The 23,592-nt window shown below is 38.2% G+C and overlaps 1 protein-coding gene across 1 annotated transcript; it reads right to left on the bottom strand.

Moving 5' to 3' along the window:
• Window positions 1-1,141: 1,141 nt before the first annotated feature.
• Window positions 1,142-23,293, bottom strand: ankrd55 (ankyrin repeat domain 55). The gene is made up of 11 exons (XM_007255340.4): window positions 22,836-23,293; window positions 20,743-20,862; window positions 19,525-19,655; window positions 18,028-18,137; window positions 15,137-15,197; window positions 9,345-9,473; window positions 8,774-8,958; window positions 5,823-5,990; window positions 3,728-4,374; window positions 3,075-3,167; window positions 1,142-1,833 (listed from the first exon to the last, which is right to left on the bottom strand). The coding sequence occupies exons 1-11, from the start codon at window positions 22,873-22,875 to the stop codon at window positions 1,547-1,549; spliced, it is 1,971 nt and encodes a 656-aa protein (XP_007255402.3). The 5' UTR covers window positions 22,876-23,293; the 3' UTR covers window positions 1,142-1,546.
• Between the last annotated feature and the right edge of the window lie 299 nt (window positions 23,294-23,592).

Raw genomic sequence — 23,592 nt, 5'->3', positions numbered from 1 at the left:
TATTAGTTTCTCTTTTTATATGCAGGTGTCCTCTGTGATTTTATTCCCGTGCAGATTAAACATCTATGTGTTTTTCTCAGACGTCCTCTGAAAAAATTACAAGCTGAATTACCTTCTGTTTTTCGCTGAACTCTGTGGTCCTTCGGTAATTTTAGTCTCGTCCGGACTCACATCTCAGAGTTTCGTCACCTTGCATTTAATAAAATAGCTGTTTGTGCACTGTTATTGCACTTTGGGCACGCCTTTCCACAAAGATCCACGTAAACACAATGGAGAGTGGAAGTGGAGGAGCTACTGAACGTGATGTCATGTGACCAACAAACTCACTGGTCCTCCTGTTTTTTTCAATTGCAGTTAAATGCAAGATTTTTTTTTCATTCAAGTGTGAAATATTTTTCACAGACGTCCCCCTGAAAAACTATTCCCGTAAGGATAGGGTTTAATATTGTAGCTCTGTCCTTTGCAGTGCTGTAACATTGCACATTTCCCCGCTGTGGGATTAATATAGGCTTATCTTATCTCTGTGTCTTATCTTGTGGGTACGATTCATATTCCTAGCTTCCTTTATCACTTAAAAACGATAGAAACAAACAGCTGAACATGGGATGTAAATGTTGTTTTACATGCCCAGAATAATGTTCTGTTTAAATATGAAATGTTCTTGTTTATATTTTAATGAGAATTTTGAAAAATATGTAATCTGTTGTTTCCTGTCACTTTTGGTGACCAAATTGATTGTGAATTGAGGAGCTGAGCAGCCCTTAACCCTGCCCTATTAGGTTTCTGTTCTCGGCAAAATAGTCACTTAAAAAATATATACTATAAAGTTACTATAAATGCATAGTAACTACCAGCCATATTTTCATATACTGCCAGTGTTACATAATGGGAGTGATGTGGAGGGAGAGAGAACCATCTACTCACCCAGAGAAAGCATTGCCAATTGTGCTCTCTCAAGACTCCGGCTGCTGAAGGCAAAGCAGAATGACCCAGGAATCAAACTAATGATTCTTGGGCCATAGCACTGACCTTAGTGCTAGGTCTCCTCACTGCTTTAGTGACTCATAATAGGAGTGAAGAATAAAAGCAGGAGTCAAGTGGTTTAGAAATGATTAGTAAAAAACTACAAAACACAACCAAAGATGAAAAAATGATGCACCATTTATTATCAATAATGTTATCTTAAAACATTGACATTAGACACTCAAACTGTATGTTTAAGTGTTAAAATTACAAGGCAAACCAGAAAACCAGAGAATACACAGTGCATGCCATAGACAAAAAAATCATTTCTTCTGTAAAAATGTATGAAAAAATAGGCAGACAAGTTCGTAAACTTTTCAAATGTTGTAACTATACGTTTCAATCTTCCCTTCCTTGCCATGAAATGTACTGGCAACGAGCACTGGGCACTTACAGTCCAACAGTTTTTGACCTAAACCTGAAGATCTTTATCAATTCAAGTTTACAGACAGGAATCAGTCTCACTTCGTTTGAGTAGAGGTCACCTGTTTCACTCTGTTGTCACTAGTAAACAGAAGATCAATCAAGTTGAGTTATCAGAACTGCTCAGAGCTGCTTTCGGGAGCTTTGGAGGGGAGGGGCTTCGTTTTCTTTGAGGAGGGATTGCGGGAAGAACTTGAATGTTTCTCAGAGGCTCGGTGGTCAGCGGGGCCGGGAAGGATAACAGAGACTGGCTTTGAGGGACGCTTGGTCTCTGGGCTTTGGAGGTTAGGGGGAGCGGGAGACCTGCAAGATTCCGTGCCAGAGAGCTGAGGGGTAGAGATTTGGACTTCTTCACTCCTTGAGAGACTTGATCAGGTGGCAGGGAGACTGAGAATAGAAAAGAGTTGTTTAAAGATATAAGTATGATGATGTATATCCAGTGTTTCACCTGCTACACTAAAACCAAATAATCAGAAGTGATTATGCTGTTTGTAGTATAACATGCTGTTGGTCAGTCCTCTGAATCTGTAGTCCTAATGCTGCTTTACATTTACCTCAGAAGTTGAATGTTGGAGATGTGAATGATGTCACACCCTTTGTTGTCAGCATTTCAGTTTATTATTCTAATAACTGTATGCGATTTGAAAAAATAAAAAGTATGGAAAATTAAACCAAAATATGTCCCACTTTTTATGCCCTAGGTAATGATTGTTAGGAATGCAAGTTAATAAAATGCATTAAACAGTATTTTGTACATTTCCACAGAATTCAGGTCCCCCTGACATTCCAAGTTGGAAATCTGACTTACGGAGGGCTGCCCTTCCTTCTACATATACCAGGGTCATGTCCACATTCTGCTGCATCTTTTTTTCTTTTTGGTGGGTGGGGTAGGGGATTTCTGAACAAATTACTGCACACACAAGGGCAGCTGTTTGTGTTCCATTGTTCAACAGTTTCTCGTAAATGTCGATCAGGAGCATGAGGGAAAATAATTTCAAAAACATAATAGTCTTATGAATAAAGTAGGCAGATTCTTAGTCCTTTTAGAATAATGACAACTGGTTTTTACATGTGAGAAAGTGACAGACTATTTTCTAAATGTGTTGGTCTATTCAATTCTACAGATATTTGAGCATTTCAAACCTACTTCAGTAAAACTCACACCCTTCTTTTGGGCTTTTGGTACCACCTGCAATGATGGGCCTGTCTTTCCCAATTTCACAAGCCATCAATGTGTAGTCATTCCTCTATAGGCGGCATTCCACATGAGTGCACATTAGTTTTCTGTGTTTTCCTGTAACTGTCTGGCAAGTTGCCACCTTTTCTGCTGATAAATGCTGGTTGCATGCAGGTGCACACCCATGTGTTACTGCAGGATGAAACCTTTCGTAAATCAAGTGACTACTCTCAAGGCCCCCCCCTCCTTTCCTACTCTATCCCCCTCCTTTTTACCTCTATCTAACTATTCCTCATGGTCTCCTTTAGGCCTTGTGAAAAATGTTTTTGTCTTGAACTTCTATGTCCTCTGTTGCTGAATGTACATCATTATTTATCCAAAGTTGATTTGGATAAAAGCATCTGCTAAATGTAATATAATGTAATGTAAATGTAGTGTTTTTTCAACTTACATCTGTGAGTGCAGTGATCACGAATAGGAGCCAAACTGTTGCGCATCAGTGCAGATTCTCTTGCCCTCAGTGGTACTAGATGTGTATTTGCAGCTATTGGAAAAAGGAAAAACACAAAGATAATACAATTATTGCAGTCATATACAGTACTGTGCAAAAGTTTTAGGCACCAAAGCAAATTACACTAGTCCATTTATCTCAGCAAAATGAGTGGTTTTACCTGAAAAAAGCACCATATATGATTTGAACAGGTGCAAATAAACATACATGCAGTAATTCTCATTTTTAACTAAGTGTTATATCCTGTGAGCCAAGCTGAAGAACAAAGTGTAGTTCCAGATTTCTCCTGGATGCTCCTCAGCCTGATTTACCAAATTTACCAATTTACCAAACCAGTTGTTGATATGATGAGAACTAAAAATAACTCTATTAAACTCAGATAAGGAGGAGAGATTAGGAGATGCTTTAAGGAAAACTGTGCTGTTAAAGCTCTGCTTTTTGTACAGTTGCTGTTTGTATTTACTGAGCTAATAAACATTTACTTCACAGATAAGACACCTATTCTTTATTTTCTGAAATTCCCACAGGTGCCTAAAACATTTGCATAATACTGTACATTTCCATTTCGACTAAAGTTCATGTTAATGACTGACCTTGGTCGTTCCTCTGAATGTAAGGTGTGTGGTTGGAGCAAAGCACATCTATGGGACTAGCTGTTTCGTGCAGCAGTTTATCCAGCAGCCTGTCGGATGGAGGTGAGATCCAAGCCTTGTGGGTTAACAACTGACTGGATTCAGTTTTCCACGCAGGAGCAGAAGCTTTCTGACCCTTCATTCTGCTGTCGAAAAGATCATGCTCACTCTTGCTCTTCTGCGATCTGTGGGCCAAGTGACTGACCATTTGGCCTGAGACAGTTCTGTGTGCTGCAGTGTGCGAGTTGGCTAGCAGAGAGTTTCCCAGAGTGATGGGTGGAAGACTCTGTGTGCGGATGGGCGGCAGGCTCTTGTAGTCCTTGGCTGTGGGGTCTTCGATCAGGTGGAGCTTTTCAGGCTCGTTTGGGCACTTTCTGTTCTCCTCTTTACCGGGGAGGTCGTTGATGCAGTCGAACATGGTGATAATATCGTCCACTTCAGAGGTCTCCTCCTCAAGCTGCCGCTCTCGACTCAGCTCCCTCTGCCGCGCCGCATGCAGCTCTTTCTTCTTCTTACAGGAAAAGATGTTGTTCAGAACGCGGAATTTACCCTCTTTTCGGATAGAAGGATCTGTGTATTGAGAGTGAAGCTGTCGGACTGACTCAGACCTGCACAAAAAAATACAAATTAATAATATCTAATAATATAAGTATTTTTATTTGATTTTGGTTCATCATTGGTTCTGTAACATGGTTGATTTTGTAGATGGTCCTATATATACTGTATATTTAACTTCATGTTAATAAACTCAATTGTCAATTGTATGTTAACATATTAAGTCATTTTGTTGGTTGAAGTTAATTTCACAGATATTACGAATTGAAGAAGAACCCTTTTTAAATTTTTCACCAGATAAGATAAGAACTTAAATCAAAAACGTATTTAAGCTTAACATACAAACAAAGTCAACAAACATGTTCGCTACAAAAAACTCAAAAACATCTTCATACTTTAACTGAACCTTTTTTGAGTAAACACAAATAAAATCAACAATATTTTGATCACTTGAACAGACTGTATGGGCCACTGTCACACTTATGCCAACCATACACTAAAAACCTTTTGAAAAGATTAAAATCTGACAGTCTTGCAAATATAAAGACAATCCAAAGCCTTTATTTGGCAAAGACTAAGAATCTTGTAGAGTCATTATTTGTAGGACTGCATCCAAATTCCTTTAAATATTATTTCCCATTACACTCTTTGTGGATATTTATGAGAAACTGTTGGAACAATGGAGCACAAACAGGAGCAGTTTTTTCCGGAAACCCTGCATAACGTGAACATGACCCTGGTTAAATAAACAAGAACAACTGCTTTTTTAGATTGGTGCAATTTGCTCCACAATTTGCACGAGCCAAGACTTCAAACTTGATAATATTAAACACGTGGATTTTACTGGATCGGGAGATCGCTGGTTCGAATCCTGGTCATGCAGCTTGCCATCAGCTGCCGGAAACCTGAGAGAGCACAGTTGGCCTTGCTCTCTCTGGGTGGGTAGTTGACGCTCTTTCCCCTCATCACTCCTAGGGTGATGTCGATCAGCACACGACATCTGGGAGCTGATGTATTGGAACAGAGTCGCTGCGCTTTCCTCCTAGCGTGCTGTGATGCTACTCGGTAATACTGCATCAGCAGCAGTTTGAAAATAGGCGAGACTGACTTCACATGTATCGGAGGAGCCCCCTTCACCCTCCTTGTGTTGTGGCATCACTAGTGATGGGGGATATACAGCTGAGTAGCAGCTGAATGGGTGAGAAAATTGGCCTAGCTAAATTGGCAGAAAAATAGCAAATTATAACTCAATATCTTTAGGTGTTAATTAACATTAATCAACACAAATTCAGAAAATGAGCTAAAGAAAAATTCTATGATTGCCTACATATAGGCTTGTTACAAACATGTAGCTGCTAAAAGTAAGTTAATAATAATTTTGTTTTTCAACATACATTTGGAAGTGACTCCAGTGCATAGTCATTAAAGCTGAGATTGCTTAATCTGTAGGAATTTAAACTCGCATCAACTTAAAAACCACCTTTAAGAGAAAAATGCTCACCTGTTTTCAGCTGAGAGGAGTTTGATGCAGGCAGTGTGGCCGCAGTACATGGCGTAAGTCAGTGGAGTGTTCTCGTTGATGTCTCTGGGGCCGGCCTCCACACCCAACTGCAGCAAAGCCTGCACACAGTCCTCCTTCCCTGCAGCGGCTGCCCAGTGCAGAGGAGTCCTAACATGAAGAACACAGCCACGTGTGTTAAACAACACATTATACTGTATATTATAGTGTCCAACAACATTTTTGCGACACCCAGCTTCTAGGTTGCTATCTTAGCTTGCATTAATATGTACATTAAAAGATGCTAAAATTTTCTGAATCTGACCATTACTAGACTACAACGCACAATTCGGGCAGAAGAAAACGCCATTGGTGCCCACCTACTCTACCTCCAGGAACTGTATTCTGGAAGGATCAAGAAGCGGGCAGAGAACATTATTAAAGAGTAAAGACCCCACACACCCTGCATACACTCTCTTTAACCTTCTCCCCTCTGTCAGGTGCTATGGATCCCTGAGAGCAAACACAAAATAGACACAAAAATAGCTTATTTCCCATGGCAATCACTCTTCTGAACTGTTGAATTTTTATTTGCACTATTATTGTTACCGTTTACTTACTACATGTGTGCTTTGCCATGTGATATTATGTCTTGTTTTGTATATTCTTATTATTATTTTGTATATTATGATTATTGTCTGTTTGTCAATGTATAGAGAGTTAACATCTACGAAAGTCAAATTTCTTGTGTGTGTTAAGTATGCTAGTTGTGCACTTCAAACTACAGCCATGCAGCTGGATGTGTTTATGGCAGAACACTAACTGCCCTGTTCCCCACATGGGACTGTGTAGCATGCAGCAAGTTTACTATTATGAATTTCTGGTGAAAGCTTTTGGTCTGCCAAGGGTTTATTTGAGTACCTTTGTGGTTTGAGATTTCATCAGAGCAGAAGTGGGCAGAGTGATGGAGTGAATTCTGCGGCAGAACTGCGGTACAGCGGTGTTTATAGCAAACTGCTGATGGAAACTCTGGCGCTGTATTCAGCGTTTACAATCAGTGAGAATGAAGATAGGAATCTCCTGTATAAACAGGGTGGTATAAAAGCACGCAAAATACAAAATCACACAAACACAAAAAATCGAAGCTAATTTAAGAGTCAGTTTCTCAGTCCAGGATTAAATCTAGCCCGGGATTACATTTGTGCTAAAACATGGAAGAAAAAAAAACCCAGTACCAGACGATATTGCTACATCTGTTTAAGTATAAAGCTCTGGAAAAGAATTAGGAGACCCCTTCAGTTTCTGAATCAGTTTCTCTGATTTTGCTATTTATAGGTTGATGTTTGAGTAAAATGAACATTGTTTTATTCTATGAACTACAAACAACATTTCCAAATAAAAATATTGTCGTTTAGAGAATTTATTTGCAAAAAATGAGAAATGGCTGAAATCAACATTTGGTGGAAATCCCTGGTTTTAATCACAGTTTTTATGCATCTTGGCATGTTCTCCTCCACCAGTCTTACACACTGCTTTTGGATAACTTTATGCCACTCCTGGAGCAAAAAATCATGCAATTCAGCTTGGTTTGATGGCTTGAGCTTGTGATTATGCATATTCCTCTTGATTATATTCTATTATATTTGACACTGATTAGATTGTAGAAGGGGAATGGTGAGCATCAGACATGTTCTAACTTCAGCAATATTGTGCCATAATCTGCTTCCTCACATTAATCAGAAGCACTTCAAGTTTACATGCATGCTTTCCTTAACTTCCTGTAGACCATAATTCAGTTGATTTGGACCAAGACCACCTGCTTTGGTCTAACCAAATGTTTAAAGAGTCTTTGGTTTGGTCTGGTTTGAACAGTAGAGGCAGTTACAGTTAAGCAGGTTTAACTAGTTTTGTTTCATATCCTTGATTTCAAAAGAAACAATACATGAGCAGGTGTCCCAATACTTCCGCCCATATAGAGTATCGCCAACAGCATTATCAGCTAAATACTGTATGTCATCAGTCAATTCAGACCAGAGATCTGGTGTCATTTAATTGTGTAATTACATATAAATTACTATTTAAACAAAACACAATACATTTAATTTTCGAGGACTTTGAGAAGTAGAATTTTTTTTAGCTGAATCTAAACAAAATTCAACATTTGGCTGAAGGCTAAATACTGAGAACTATTTTTTGCAGGTTTTCATACATTTTGCCATTTTTTTCATCACTGAATAACAACAAAATAATAGCCCACATGTATTTTTGTCTTACTTTTCACTGTGATAACATTTCCTATGAATTATGTATTCAAATTCTAAATGTATTTTTAAACTTTAATTATATGGCATAGAAAATTTCTTAAAATTATTCTTATAAGCATGTATAATACCACATATGTACTAACGTGAAATACTTAACGCACTTAATATTGTACATATTATTTAAAAGGCATTACAAAAATCTTAACCTTAAATTGCTCTTACACAAATTTTATAACATTTTTATAACATTTATTGTGTGGCATACAATAAATCATGATCACATGATTAACAGGAAATGTAACTAAATTTGTTGGGTATAAACTATTTAGTCTTTTCACTTTTCTGAAGCGAATACCCAAACCCAAAAACTAAAAGTTTTTTTTTTAACAGCTGAATAATTTTGGTTGCCAAATATTCAGTGACAGGAAAACAGACATAGGAGGTAAATCAGAAATTTCTTATGTTCTCTATTCCTCTGCAGATGCACTCTGTAGGTGCAGAGTTAGCGCTGTTGTTGGAAACACTGGAGGAAGAGGAGAATCATGGTGAAACTGATAAGAATTGGAGGTAGGTAAGAAACGTGATGATGGTGATAAGCTGCCGGACATCCTGAGCACTTTCAGAATGATGTGGTTGAGAAGATGTGAAGATGCTTCAGCTGTATTTTAGCTGCATAACACACTCTCTTACCGCTCGTCCACATCCAGGGCCTGCAGGTTGGTCTCGGGGACGCGGGCCAGCTCGTAGATGATGTCGCTGTAACCTGCAGCTGCTGCGATGTGAACACAGGTTTTGCCGTTTTCATCGTCGTAGTTGATGACAGAGGAGCCGAGGTGATGATCGAGAATCAGTGAGCACATAAATCTGCTACCACTCTGAAAAAACAGAAAACACACCAATAGGGCGTAAAGTTTTACCTTCAGGAGGTATTCTATTTCCAAAATTGTGTAGAATTTAACATTTTTCGATCCACGTGTATTTAAAATTTACATGTGTATTTGAAATGTATCACAGATAGCATTACAACCCAAAGTGGACAGTGCAGTAAATGGTAATGACCGTAACTTCAGGCATCTGGAAAGAGTTGTCAATCCAACCACACAAGTTGCACAGACAACTCAGGCCACATTCAATAAAGGAATATATAAGCATATTTCTGGCCTTCTTGTATGAATGTTTCCTTTATGTCAGAATTTTAAGGTTGTGCACAAAGTTTCAGCATATCATACAATATAGTAAAATAGTACTGGATTGGTTTTACCTGCACAGCCCAGTGAAGTGCAGTTTTAAAGTCTTTATCCACCAGCGTGGGGTCCGCTCCTTTCTGCAGCAGGGCCTGCACATGCTCTGGACGGTTATGGAAGGATGCCCAGTGAAGGGCGGTCATTCCCTGCAAAGGCAAAATACAGAAATGGATTGTAATAGAAGAATTTTTAACATTGGATGTATGAAAACCAAATGGAGCAAATCATGTTGAAATGTATAAAAACAACAACAACAACAACAGCATAATTAACATGCCTATACAATTACCCAAAAACAAACCTCTCAAAGACAATGGAATAGAAACCAATGTCAAAGACATGTATATAAATGGACTATAGGCTATGCGGGAATTCTATCCGGAGTCTATGTATATATATATATATATATATATATATATATATATATATATATATATATGTCTATGACATTATCAATACAAATATGGCGGCGCACCGAGCTGAAGCTAGCCTTGAGGCTAGCCTAAGGTTCTTGAGCATTTTTTAAGTTATTAATGCCTTGTTTTAAATGTCAGAGCTCTCCAGATTCTAGCAAGGATGTGTGGAGCTACTTCAAGATGGATAACGGTGGAAAAAAGCGATTTATTGGGGCAAAATATGCCCCGTGTCACCCAGTCTGAAGAACAGAGGTGTGCTATATCAAAAATACATACTTTTTAGTACGAGTTCTCCTTTAAATCTCAAGTATTCTTTTTATTTTTTGTTTTTAATTAGTGGTGTACAATATGGACAAAAAACATTTTTTGGCTCATGGATTGGCTGCACTTATTTTTCTAAGGCTAAGAACTTGTTTGGTGTGAGCTTTCACTGTGGACCTCTTCCTCACTCTTCCTCCAGCCTAGTTGAGTCAGGTGATCACTGTCCTTACAAGCTGAAGAACGTCCTACATTGGAGCATTTTCGTGTGTTTACAGCTTATTTTAAACACTGATTTGATACTGCAAAGTATAATATTCTCTTCTTATCTTCTTCTGCTTTTAGCATTTTTTTGTTGTTTTATTTTTCTGTCATCTGGTTTCATTTCGATATAATTAATTTTTTCTGTGATAGCACACATATGTTGATACTGTTAGCCAAAAGGTTCCTTAGAAATTAGTGCTGAGCCCTTTCTTATTATATTCATGTTGCATCACAATATTCGCAACCTTAAGTTTCACTTTGAATTTATGATGGCTATTGTAAATGACTCATGTAAATACTAAAACTAATACATCACCTCAGCCAGGCTCTTATTATGATGCATTCTCTTATCTTATTGTTGTGAAATACCCAGGCTTCGCGGTTTCTCATTTTGACTGGTTTACTGTAAAAGCCTTTCTTGTATCTGCAGTCTCGCTCTGCTTGTTGATTCAGCCCTCTCTTTTGAAACCCACATTAAGGCACTTGTTCAAAGTCCTTGTTTCCGCCCACACAGTATCACCCAGCTCTGCTGTATGGTCATTGAAAACGAAGCTGAAACTCTCATCTCTCATCTATTTTGCTGTAACTCACTAAACTTTATTGGCATTCCTGTTTTAATGCATTAAATAATAAGTATTGCTGGACTTATACAGAATAATGTAGCTTTGGGTGTTGGTGCAAAGACCATATGGGAAATCTGACCCTTGTTATTCTCACTGACTGTATTTTTTTGCCTACTTCTTCAATACTCAGTTACACATGCCCTTGCCATAAATAGATGTCTGCATGACCTTGTAGTTCATTTGATTCTTGCCCATTTTAGCCCAGACTCCCACTAACTTTGCCCTTCATGTCTGTTTGACTGGTTGCACAGACACAATGGAACACTGGGACACTCTGACCGCCCTGCGAAATCACCTGACCGCAGTTCTTGTTCTTAATCAGGAACAGCATGTGAAATACAGAAATAGACACTTACAATCTCGAGCTGAACTCACTTCACTTCAGGAAGAGTGGGTTAAAACGCACAGGATCTCAGCTTATCGATGTAAAAATATCAATATCATTAGCTTCTTATACTCATCGGAAGTAACAGTGGTCCTGGCTTTTTCCCCACTGTTTTAACTTAGGAACAACTTGTTTGAATTGCTTTCCATTTAGTTACTAATTAGTAATGGAGTATAAACTAGAGGTGGGACTAAATATTGATATTGAAGTATATTGTATAGTTTTTGTCAATATCAATATTTTTATAGAAACATAGGCACGGCACTTTAAACTCTCTAAGATTTGACCCCAATCTGACTTACTAAAGTTACTGCTTTATTACTCCATTGCTCTTATTTAAATAAATAGGGTAAACCTGCAGTTAAGAATATAGGTTGTGAAAATCTGTGATTACTGACACCAATAAATCCATAAATAATGTCTGGTATTTGCTTATTTAGGAGTATTTTATTCTCGTCAGCAACACAGATGTTGTGTAGTATTGTAGAGAATTATTTTGTGATATATAGAGTATCAGAGAATCAAAGTAACTTGATAACATTGTTATTGTGAAATGACCTGTTATTCACAACTTTTTCCCTACTGTTTTAACTTAGGAACAACTTGTTAGAATTGCTTTCCATTTAGTTACCAATTAGTAATCTTAAATCATGGCGTATAAAAGATTAAAGTAGCAATACAGTATGTATTATCATTTTTTGTACTGGCCTTTCTGTTTTAGCCTATCAACTCATTCACTGCCCATTTCATCTTGTTTCCACACCCTGGGTTGCCAGGTATATAACACAACAACAGGTAAACACTACAAAGTTTGTTAAACTACAAACAAAAAGTATAAGCTAAAGGTAACACAACCTAAAATAGCCTGACATACTTCTCCATGACCAGAGATAAATTTAAGTAAAATGTAAGTAAATACTGGCAGTGTGTTTAACAGATGGATGCACCTGAGCATTGCTGATTTTCTCCTAAACAGTTAAGCTAAACACAGAGCTTTGGCCCAGGTTACTTTATGTTGGCTAGGTAATTTACACAATTCTCAACCACTAGTAGAGATGGGCATTTTAAGTTATTCCAGCCTTCTAGTGGTTGCATTCACACTCTGTGGTCTGCATACATCATGGTTATTAAGTCACTGAGAACTTGAGTTGGGTAAAGTGATCCAGATTAGTGCTGCCTAATGCTGTCATTATACAACACGCATGCTGTAGCAATACGTATCATCAATTTCTGTACTAGCCTTTCTGTTTTAGCCTATAAACTCATTCACTGACCATTTAATCCTATTTCCACACCCTGGGTTGCCAGGTATGTAACACAATAACTGGCAAACACTGCAAACTACAAACAAAAATTAGTTATTAGCTAAAGGCTACACACCTCAGCACACCTCTGGTCTACATACATCTTGGTTATCAAATCAATGAAAATTTGAGTAAGGTAAAGTGATCCAGACTAGTGCTGCCTAGTGCTGTCTTGATACAACATGCATGTTTACTATTTCGGCAGGTTATCCAGCAGGATAACTATATGCTAAAATAAGTTTTACATTTATATTTGGACTTTGTGACTGTATATGCATGCAGTAATTGTTTATTTTAGGCAAGGGGAGGCCTACTCTGTGACGCCAGGTAGAGAGGAGTGACGCGAGCCGAGTTAAAAATACAGACAGGTTTATTAGCAGGAAGGCTAACAGGTTCTGCTAACAGAATAACCAAGTAAACAATGATCTCACCGATAACCAGAGACGTAGTCAAAAATACAGTTCGAGTTCGAAACCGAGAAACAGTCCAACCATACAACAAATCCAATAAGGGCAAAACAAAAGACATAAACCGATAATCCGAAAACAGGGTCGTAACGAGAAGGCAAAAACAGTAATCAGGAAAACGCTTAGTATGCAACATAAGTCGGCAATACCTCGCGGTGTTTGTTTACAAATGGATGCCTTAAATACAGGATCTAGATAAGAATGAACCGGAAGTAATTTAGTACACAGGTGAATCAGAGCGTCGGAGCATAACGTGATTGGGTGAAGGTGAAGGGTTATGATTGATGTCATAATCAGGGGAATTCTGGGAAATAGAGTCCGGTAGTATGGAAGGAGAACCAGGCTGCATAACATACTCGAGTGTTTAAAGGGAAGAAAACAATAGATAACTGTATGTATACTTTTAGTGATTTAGTATGTCTCTTTAATGGGAGAAGATTTATTAACAATCTCCTCTCTGACGATGCCTCTGTTGAGAGTCTGCGTCTTTGGTCCATTAAGAGCATTAAGTGTATGCTGCTCAATATTAAAATTACAGGCCAGCATGATCCTACCAGTCTGTTCTTCAATGACTTTTAAATGTCACCATGCATGAAATGATAGCCAAGGGTGAGTCATGACTGGGGCTTTGAGGAGACAGATTACATCAGGCTAAAAATACAGAAGAAATTTCTATTTTTTTCTGTGAGTCTGTGAGTGAGTAATCTGACCGAGGTGATTGAAGTGACTGATAGTGAACTCAGCTTCGAAAAAAAACACCTGCAAACTGGTATAGTCTCAATATTCTCTTTACTGCACACGTATTCATGCCTCATCTAGACTAGATCACTGCAACGCCCTCTTATCTGACCTAATCTAAATCTCTTTTTCAGATCTGCAGAGTGTTCAGAACATCTGAGACAGAATAACACTCACACACACACTGAAGAAAGAGAGAGAGACCACAGATATATTTTAAAACTTATTTTAAGATTTTGTAGTATTGATAGATATATGATGAATAAATTTGGAGTCTCACGCCCCTCTCTACTGCCGACAGTAAAATAAATGTTAAATATTACAAGTATGTTCCAGTTACAACACTCAATAAACAGCAAACATCTGCTCAAAATTCTCTAATTGAAGACTGCATTCAAATTAAATTATTAACATTTGTAGCATTTATTTATTTCTCTTTACAAAAAAAAATTAAATCCTGTATCATGTTTAATTAGCTCACTCATAGACTCTGTTTCTCATTGGAAAAAAAAAACACAAAAGAACAACAGCTCTGGAAAAAATTAAGAGACCACTTCAGTTTCTCTGATTTTGCTATTTATAGGCATATGTTTGAGTAAAATGAACATTGTTGGTTTATTCTATAAACTGCAGACATTTCTCATAATTACAAATAAAAATATAGTTTTAGGTTTTAAGAATTGATTCAGAAATCAATATTTGTTGGAATAACCCTGGTTTTTCATCACGCTTTACATGCATCTTGGCATCATGTTCTCCTCCACCAGTCTTACACACTGCTTTTGAATAACTTTATGCCACTCCTAGTGCAAAGAATCAAGCAGTTTGGCTTGTGAACATCCATCTTTCTCTTGATTTTATTCCAGGGGTTTTCAATTTGGTAAAATCAAAGAAACTCATCATTTTTTTCCAGAGCAGTACAAGCAGAGAAGGTACATAGTTTTCCAATTATATGTAGTATAATTTAATGAATTACTTAAGATATTCCCAACATAGGAAACATTATATATCGTAGGTCTGACTGAATCTTAACTGGAGGTCAGAAAGCTAGTTCTATCATTCCTAGTTTTACATTTTACATTACTTCAAAATAATATAATAATATATAATTGACAACCGTGTATGCTGTTAAATAATAATTTTGCTGTGAAATGCATGCTGAAAATTATTATTATTATAATAATTGAAATATTATTATTGGTAGTAGTAGTAGTAATATAATTAATTAAAGTAGCAACAGAAGTAGTAATAATGTAGTAACTGTAGTATAAGCTGCAGTATTGGTAGTATTAAAAACATACATTAATGTGTAGTAATAGTAACAGTAGCAGCGGTATGAATGACACATTCTCACCTCATTGTCTTGATGATTTATTTCACACAGTGCTGATTGTTGCAGCAACACAGCCATGAGCCTGTGAAAGAAAATCAACACGCAGTGTATCATTATATAATATTATGATGGACATACAACAGAGCCAGAAGAAATCAAATATCTAAAAAATAGTTCTCTGCCTGCGTGTAAAGCTATACAGTAGATTTGCCAGTATTAAATAAACACTAATAGTGTTACATTAAACTCTCTGTGTTTATTAAAAATTTTATTTTTTTAACCAACTGAATTTGAGGTTTTGGTCTAGGGGTGTGACTAAATATTAATATCGAAGTATATTAGTTTTTGTTTGCATCAAATATCGATATTTTTATTCAAACATAGGCACTTTAAACTCCCTAAGATTTGACCCCAATTTTGCTTTATTACTCCATTGCTCTTATTCAAATAAATAGGGTAAACCTGCAGTTAAGAATATAGGTTGGGAAAATCTGTGATTACTGACACCAATAAATATTTGCTTATTTATGAGAATTTTATTGTCTTCATCAACACAGATGTTGTGTAGTATTGTAGATAAATATTTTGTGATATATAGAGTATCAGAGAATCACAGTAACTTGATAACATTGTTATTGTGACATGACCTGTGATTCAGAACCCTATGCTGGACCCTAAGTACTTTTTCACTTACTCATTTTACTGTATTTACAAAGATTGACGTTTTATTTTTGTGAGAACCAAATGTGATTCTTTGGGCATGCTCAGTATATATGTAATGTATATTTTTCACTCTGTATATGTATGTTTTATTGTAGATATAATTATAACATCCTGTACTCATAATATAATAGAGTGGCATAAAGTTATCCAAGAGCAGTGTGTAAAACTGGTGGAGGAGAACAGGCCAAGATGCATGAAAACTTTGATTAAAAACCAGGGTTATTCCACCAAATATTGATTTGTGAACTCTTAAAACTTTATGAATATGAACTTTATGAACTTTATGAAAGCCCTGCACCTTTTTTATTATTTCAACCATTTCTCATTTTCTGCAAATAAATGCTTTACAAAACAAAAATTGACAAAAAATTGGTTTATTTGTGAGAATCAAATGCGATTCTTTGGGCATGCTTAGAATCTCATATTCTATATTTTAGAATATATGTAGTGTATATTTTTCACTCTATTTGTATATGTATATTTCATTGTATATATAATTATACAATACTGTAATATACTCGTATTGTTATCATGTATAGAACGTTGGACTGCATGCTCAGCATCATGTCTCTGCATTCAATATTAACTCCGAACGGCACATATCAAAACAGCCATTAGAGTAAGTCTAATTAACAATCCTCTTTCACAGCGTTACCAGCGAGAGAATGCTAATTGAAAAACACTTATGTTGACTGTAAGTGTCTGGAGACTGAAGTCCTCATTATCATCGGTGCCAGCGATGTGGAAAGAGGCTGCCAGATGGACGAGGAGAAACAGGAAGCCCCAGTGAAGCGTTTCTATTGTTGTTCTTACAGGAGGAGCGAGAGGCAGTGGTGCAGATTAAAGTCAGCACTTGGTTCCCCCTCCCACGGTCAGAGAGCGAGAGTGCTGCTGGAACTGCTGCCCCGCCGCCCTGACCAAAGGTCTGCGGTTGCTATAGGGACTGCAGAGTGGCTTTACTATCAGAGGAAGTGCCTGTCAGCGTTCACTACTACTCACAGGCCAAGGCTGGCTCTGTGCCGTTCACTTGCCGACCCAGAGACTGTTTGTGTGTGCTACACACTGCTTTCTGTTCCTCTAAGTGGCTTTTGTTTCTAAATTAATCAGAAAAAAAAGTTCCAAGTTCCTGTAGTCATTTAAAACAGTTCCTAAATACAGTATATTAATATATAATATTCACAAAATTGATGATCAGGCATCCACATTACTGTAACATTTCAGCTGTGCTAAGTGAGATACTGTACCTGTTTCCAGACAAAGGTTGGACTTTAGGCACAGTGTTAGACTTTAGAGGGTACTGAATGTACATTCCCAACTGAAACTGGTCAGAATATTGAGATGTTCACCTTCTTTCTACATTTATTCTCCATCTTTTCAGCTCCACTGCCCATAAACAAGCACTTTGTAGTCCTATATTTACAGCTCTGGAAAAAAAAATAATTCCAGATTTTTTTAATTATTAAATTTTTGCAGCACGAATGGCTTAAAGTTACCCAAAAGCAGTGTGTAAGACTGGTGGGGGCGAACATGCCAAGATGCATGAAAACTGTGATTAAAAACCAGGGTTGTTGTTCATTTTACTCAAACCTATACCTATAAATAGCAAAATCAGAGAAACTGGTTCAGAAACTGAAGATGCCTCCTAACTTTTTAGAGCTGTATGTTTGTAGAGTCCAGCACTGGAACTAAAGTGTTTAAAAACTCCAGCAGCACTTATTAATCGTTTTTGTAATAAGTTAATATGGATTTATTTGATTTATGTGTGTATTTGAGTGATTTAAAGCAGCAGAAAACATTATAAATTTCTGAATCTTTATAACAATATTGTTTAAAACATATTAAATATGTGATTATAAAGCTAGACTGTGTATCTGACTGGGATATGTCAATATTTAAAGTTTGACCTAGCGCCTTGTTCCAGGAGGGCAGTCAACAAAGGCATTCTTTGAGCTAAATTCTCAAATTCTGGTTTACAGAGCTTTTCGGGAAACACTTACAGTACTGACATGTTCAACCTAGAATGTAGGACTTCTGCATGGCATCTATTTTTGTTGAGAAATGTTGAGAAATGTTGAGAAGTGTGAATAAACACAGTCAGTCAAAAACTCTTGCTTATAAATGCTGTGTGATGAAATTATGCACTGTTTACTTAAGCATTACTGGAAAAGTCAGGGTTGGTATTGAAGTACCTGAGGTCAACCTCCGCAGTAGCAGCATGAAGAGGCAAACGTCCATTCTTATCAGGGATGTTCTGCTTGGCTCCATTTCGTAGTAAACAAACACAGCCTTCCAGCCACCCCTTTCAAAGATAGCACACAAGATCATATCAGTAAAGCCACATAAGCCGACTGGAAATGTCACTCTGTACATAAAAGAACAGAGACCAGGAGATTCAGGTTTTGTGGGGTTGTGTGCCACTACATTGCTAGGAAATATATAACATTACACATACAGAAATTAAAGTAGACTTGGATGCATTTATGTGCTTTCAAATAATGTAAAAAACATAGCACATACATAGTTCACATAAATATGACTTAAAAATACTCTGCCTGGCAAAAAGGTCAACTCCTACATTTATCTAAGCAAATAGGTCAGAACCTTCCATTGGATGATTACTGCATGGGTGATTGTTTCAGCTGGCAACTGGCAACAAGTTATTTTACTCTAACTGATCTAGTAAGTAGATTCTCACTTGTCAAACAGCCATGTGGAAAGACACATATTGTAGTCGCGGAAAATATGTTGATCTGTCAATTTATTGCCATGCATCAAGCAGAGAAAACATCGTAAGAGATTTCTGAAACTACTAAAATTGGGTTAAAAACTGTTTAATGCATGATAAAAAAAGTGTAACACAATGGAGAAACATCATAATTTTCCTTTAGTGAAATCAAATCGTAGAAAAACAACACTAGAACACTAGAGGTATGATTAATAGTGAAAGTAAAAGCTTTTCCACACTCACAATGTGAACTGAACTTAAGGTATTTGGGGCTAAACCCAAATATACCCATCATGCCTAGTGCCTACGGTCAAGCCTGTAGAGGTAGTTGCCATGATCTGAGATTGCTGAAGTTGGTCAGGTCTAGATTGTCTAGATAATGTGCCCATATTATGTGCCCAAATAATGAGGTCAGCTGACAGCCTGAATATAATGAATGACCAGGTTATACCATAAATGGATTTTTTTCTTCCCTGATGACAAGGCCAGGATTCATCAGGCTCAAATTGGGAAAGAGTGGTTTACTGAGCATTGGACAGCACTACTGAGGACATACTTGAATAGAATAGCTCTACTGAGGTACATTTATTATCAGAATAGCATTGCTAAAGTAAATTGCTGATTGAAATAACACTGCTAAATCAAAGTTAGAACTGGAATAGCACTGCTAAACTGAATTTTCGGCGAGTTACTTGTGTGTTTGCATTGCCATTCACAATCATAATCACTCCCCACGCTGCTCACTATGGGTGGTAATTTAACTTTCTTTTTATGATGTATTTCTGGTACATTACACTGTGGTTTTGGGAAACGCTAAATACCTGTATAATTTTAGAAATTAAATGTCCTAAACTGTATCTATCTTCATCGTCAAGTATTAATCTGTGTGCACTATCTAATGTACTGTTTGTTCAGAACCCATACAGCATTCTGTTCAGCCCTTCTCCCCTGTGGTTCGTACCAGGTATGTGGCGAGGGAGAGGGAGGTGCGGCCGCAGGCGTCCTGAGTGTTGATGGATGCTCCCATCTTCAGCAGCAGTTTCACTGTGTCCACCTGCCTCCCAGAGACAGCGTGCATCAGGGGCGTAGAGCCTGAACCAGAGACAGAAACAGCAGTCTTGAGATTTCATCTTACCATACATGACATATATATATATATATATATATATATATATATATATATATATATATATATATATATATATATATATATATATATATACATATATATTATTTACATATAAACATAATGTGAGTCTGACATTAGTTCTGTACAATGTGTCAAAATGTCATGATGAATGGACCAATGGAACTACTTTAAAATTACATGAAATTAAACAACAAATCATCCTTATACTTTATGTGCTGCTCTGGGGACCTCTGAACTGTCAGACCTTAAATTCTTCTCTTTACTGCTGAAACTGAGATTTAGTACAGTGCTAAGCTGAGCCAAAGGCGCGCCTCTTCCTGTAACAGTTTTCTCCAGTTTCCATGTGCTTTAAATGTGCTGTGTGTTGTGTAAATGCTGCAGTAGAGAGTGCAGTACACAGTATTTTCCAATTCAATTCTAGTATTCTGCCAGTTTTCAGATTTCAAACAGCACCACAAATGGGCTGACACACTAAATAGTGCACTAATTCTCTAATAGGGAGTGATCCCTTTAAGCTTTAAATTCTTTTAAATTGTATTAGTCACCATTTAGTCCTTCACTAGGGGCTAAGTTCTGGACGGTAGGACAGTAGACCATACCTGATAAACTTGTACCACTTCACAAATAATAGTACTATCATGACAATGTCACTGCTGTGCAAGAAAGGTCCAAATACAGTCCTGGGTCAGAACCTGTCCTCAGATGAGCATGGCAAAGGGCAGCTGAAAAATTGTGTATAAGAGAAGATGAGCTCCAGTGTAACTGTACTGTAAGTGGTAAGTAGGCCATTTAAAGTGGCCAGTAAGTGGTAGTACAAGGTAGGCGTTTCTGATAAAGTGGACATAGAGTGCCGTATCATACTGTGCTTCAATATAAGATCTATTTCAACCACTCTGTCTGTTTCAAAATACAGTTAATCCCCGTCTGCTGCAAAGGACAGTTACATAATACTTATTATACCAAAAATGAGGTAGTGAAACAGAGTGATGGGAATGTGTGTGTGCAGCAGCAGTGGTGCACTGTACATGCCTTCACTGTCACAGTACTCCAGGATGGACGGGTCCTCACGTATCGTGGCTGTCAGGGTGTTGACGTCTCCTGTGGCTGCTGCTTGGAACACCACGTTCAAGTCGACCTCCTCGGCACAGTCTGACAGTGAGAAAGATGGAGAAAGACAGATTAGAGGATTGAAGGAATTCAAACTGACAGTAGTCGTTTACATTCATCACCTGAATGTGTAGTGTTTACAGTTGGGGTTGGACTTGACCTAGTGCTAGACCTGTGTTAGTAGCGTGAATAATAATAATTGAGTTCTCAGAGTCTAAAGAAGCATCTATTCTCTGCAGAACTGTGGCCCCCAGGGACCTGAGTCTGACACTCTTGACTTGATGTGAGAAAAACACTGAGAATTTGTTCCCACATTTTATTAAGGTGTTATAGATGTTTTGCACAGGTAAGTTTAAAGTGGTTCATGTATGTTACAGGAAAACGTAAGGTATTGTTAAGTATGTGTTAAATGTGTTTAAGGTGGTTTGGTTATGTTCAATAGGTGAAAGTGGTAAATTTAGTTTGTCAGATGCATGCTGAGTGGTTAATTTAAGGTGATATAAATATGTTAAGCAGGTGTTAGTGTTAAAATGAAGGTGGCTTAAATATATTAAGTAGGCTTTGAATATGCTAAGTAGGTAAATATGTTAAACAGATGTTAAGTGAAAATATACAACATGGTTTGCTTATGTTAGGGAGGTAAAGTGGTAATTCTAAAGTGGTTTTAGTATGTTAGTGAGGTGTAAGTGGTACACTTGTTTAAGGTGGTTTAGATCAGTTACAGAGATGTAAGTGGTTAAATTCAAGTGGTTAAATTCAAGGTAGGTTGGCTATGTTAGTGAGGTGAAGTGGTAATTCTAAAGTGGTTTGGGTATGTTAGTGAGGTGTAAGTGGCAAATTTAAGGTGGTTAAGCTATGTCACAGAGGTGTGAGAGGTACACTTGTTTAAGGTGGTTTATAAATCCATAATTCATCATCAAACTGAAACAAACACATACCCTGTGCTGGTCAAAACCTTGAGCTAACCATGCTTGTTTCTTTTTCAGCTAGGGGGACCACCACCATGACCACAACCACCAACACACCTAAAGAGCACTAAAAGCATTAGTATCCAGAGCTGGGAATCATCATGGTGATCAACCAGCTTGGTCAAACTGGTTATCTAGCTTGGTCAGATCGGCTAAACTATCAAACTGAAATGAACACGTATCCTATGCTGGTAAAAATCTTGAGCTGACCATGTTTTTTTTCAGTTGGGGGGAACACCACCACCAACACACCTAAATGGGACTAGCTGGGAATCACCATGGTGGTCTAGCAGCTTGGTCATACTGATTATCCAGCTTGGTCAGGATGGTCATACTTATATGTATGCTGCTCAAAATCTATGATGGCTGGCCATACTGGAAAAGCTTGGCTTGGTCAGATTGGTCAAATTGGCTAAACCATCAAACTGAAACAAACACGTACCTTATGCTGGTCAAAACCTTGAGCTTACCATGCTGGTATTTTCCAGCTAGGGGGACCCCCACCAGGACTGTGACAATCACACCTAAAGATCATTAGCTAGTACCCAGAGCTGGGAATCACCTTTGTGGTCAGTTTGGCACTACTGGCTATATAGCCTAATCAGATAAACCAGCTAAAGCATCAAACTCAATCAAACAAATACCTTACGCTGGTCAAACCTTGAGCTGACCATGTTGTGTTTTTTTTTTACAGCAAGGATCACAAACATGACTACCATCACAATCAGCCAAAAGATCATAAGCTAGTAGGCTTCCCAGAGCTGGGAATCACCATGGTGGTCAACCAGCTTGGTCATACTGGTTATCTAGCTTGGTCAGGATGGTCATACTTATATGTATGCTGGTCAATATCTATGATGGCTGGCCATACTGGACAAGCTTGTCCCTACTGGCTTTCTAGCCAAATATGGGGGACTACCACCAGCCCCACGACCACGACCATCACACCTAAAGAGCATTAGCTAGTACCCAGAGCTGGGCATCACCATGGCAACAGCAGGAGCCAGCCATACACCCCCCACCATCCACAGCATCCACCATTCTTACCTTTGTGCTGGTCAAACACAGATGAAGAGGTGAACTCCATGACCGGGCAGAGCAGCAGGGGGACAGTGAGCAACCCCTGCAAACCTGAGGCACTGTGGACTAGGACATGGTGTGTGTGGGAGCAGCTCCTCTTCTGGCTCTGGTGGAACCCATAGACGCAGACTGAACACACACACACACAAACACAGAGAGAGAGAGAGAGAGAGAGAGAGAGAGAGAGAGAGAGAGAGAGAGAGAGAGAGAGAGAGAGAGAATAAGGAGGAGTAAACCAGTCTCCAGGGGTCTCCACTGAAAAAATCCACGCATCCAATCTGTGCCCACTGGATGCTGCTGAGATGCTGAGGAAGATGTGCTGCTGATGCTTTGGCTCTGAGATGTGCGTGTGCGTGTGTGTGTGTGTGTTTGTGCGTGTGTCTGTGAATGGGGATGGAGAGACGTGTACTGCGCATGCGCCAGTGCAGCCCGGCAGGAGGCGAGCCAGCACGAGCGCAGGGGCTCGCGTTTATTATCGTGCGCGTGCACTTAAGACGCTGGAGTTCATACAGAACCGGTTCGTATGTTCTGCGCGCAGCACGTGGAGCTATTTTAAGAGCGCGCTGCAGCTAATGTGATGCTAAAACAGGAGACCCTCGTCGTGCACTCCTTCTCCACCTCTTTATATAGATAGATAAACAGAAGAACCTGCAAATAAAAACATTTAGCAGCAGAGAGAAGAGAAAATACAGACACCAACAAAAGAAAACAAGGGTTATATAAA

This window comes from Astyanax mexicanus, chromosome 20 (genome assembly GCF_023375975.1).
Source record: "Astyanax mexicanus isolate ESR-SI-001 chromosome 20, AstMex3_surface, whole genome shotgun sequence".
In the NCBI taxonomy this organism is placed as follows: domain Eukaryota; kingdom Metazoa; phylum Chordata; class Actinopteri; order Characiformes; family Acestrorhamphidae; genus Astyanax; species Astyanax mexicanus.
Note: the sequence above shows the minus strand (reverse complement) of the source record. Positions and strands in the feature narration are given on the sequence as shown.

What these genes read in the sequence shown, in the direction of transcription:
- ankrd55 (XM_007255340.4), bottom strand. Translation starts at nt 22,875, where the DNA reads ATGGAGTTCACCTCTTCATCTGTGTTTGACCAGCACAAAG. An exon ending in GCCCTGGATGTGGACGAGCG is followed by an intron (nt 5,991 to 8,773) that starts GTAAGAGAGTGT and finishes TCTTCATGTTAG; the next exon opens with GACTCCTCTGCACTGGGCAG. An exon ending in TGATCACTGCACTCACAGAT is followed by an intron (nt 1,834 to 3,074) that starts GTAAGTTGAAAA and finishes TTCTATTCTCAG; the next exon opens with TCTCCCTGCCACCTGATCAA.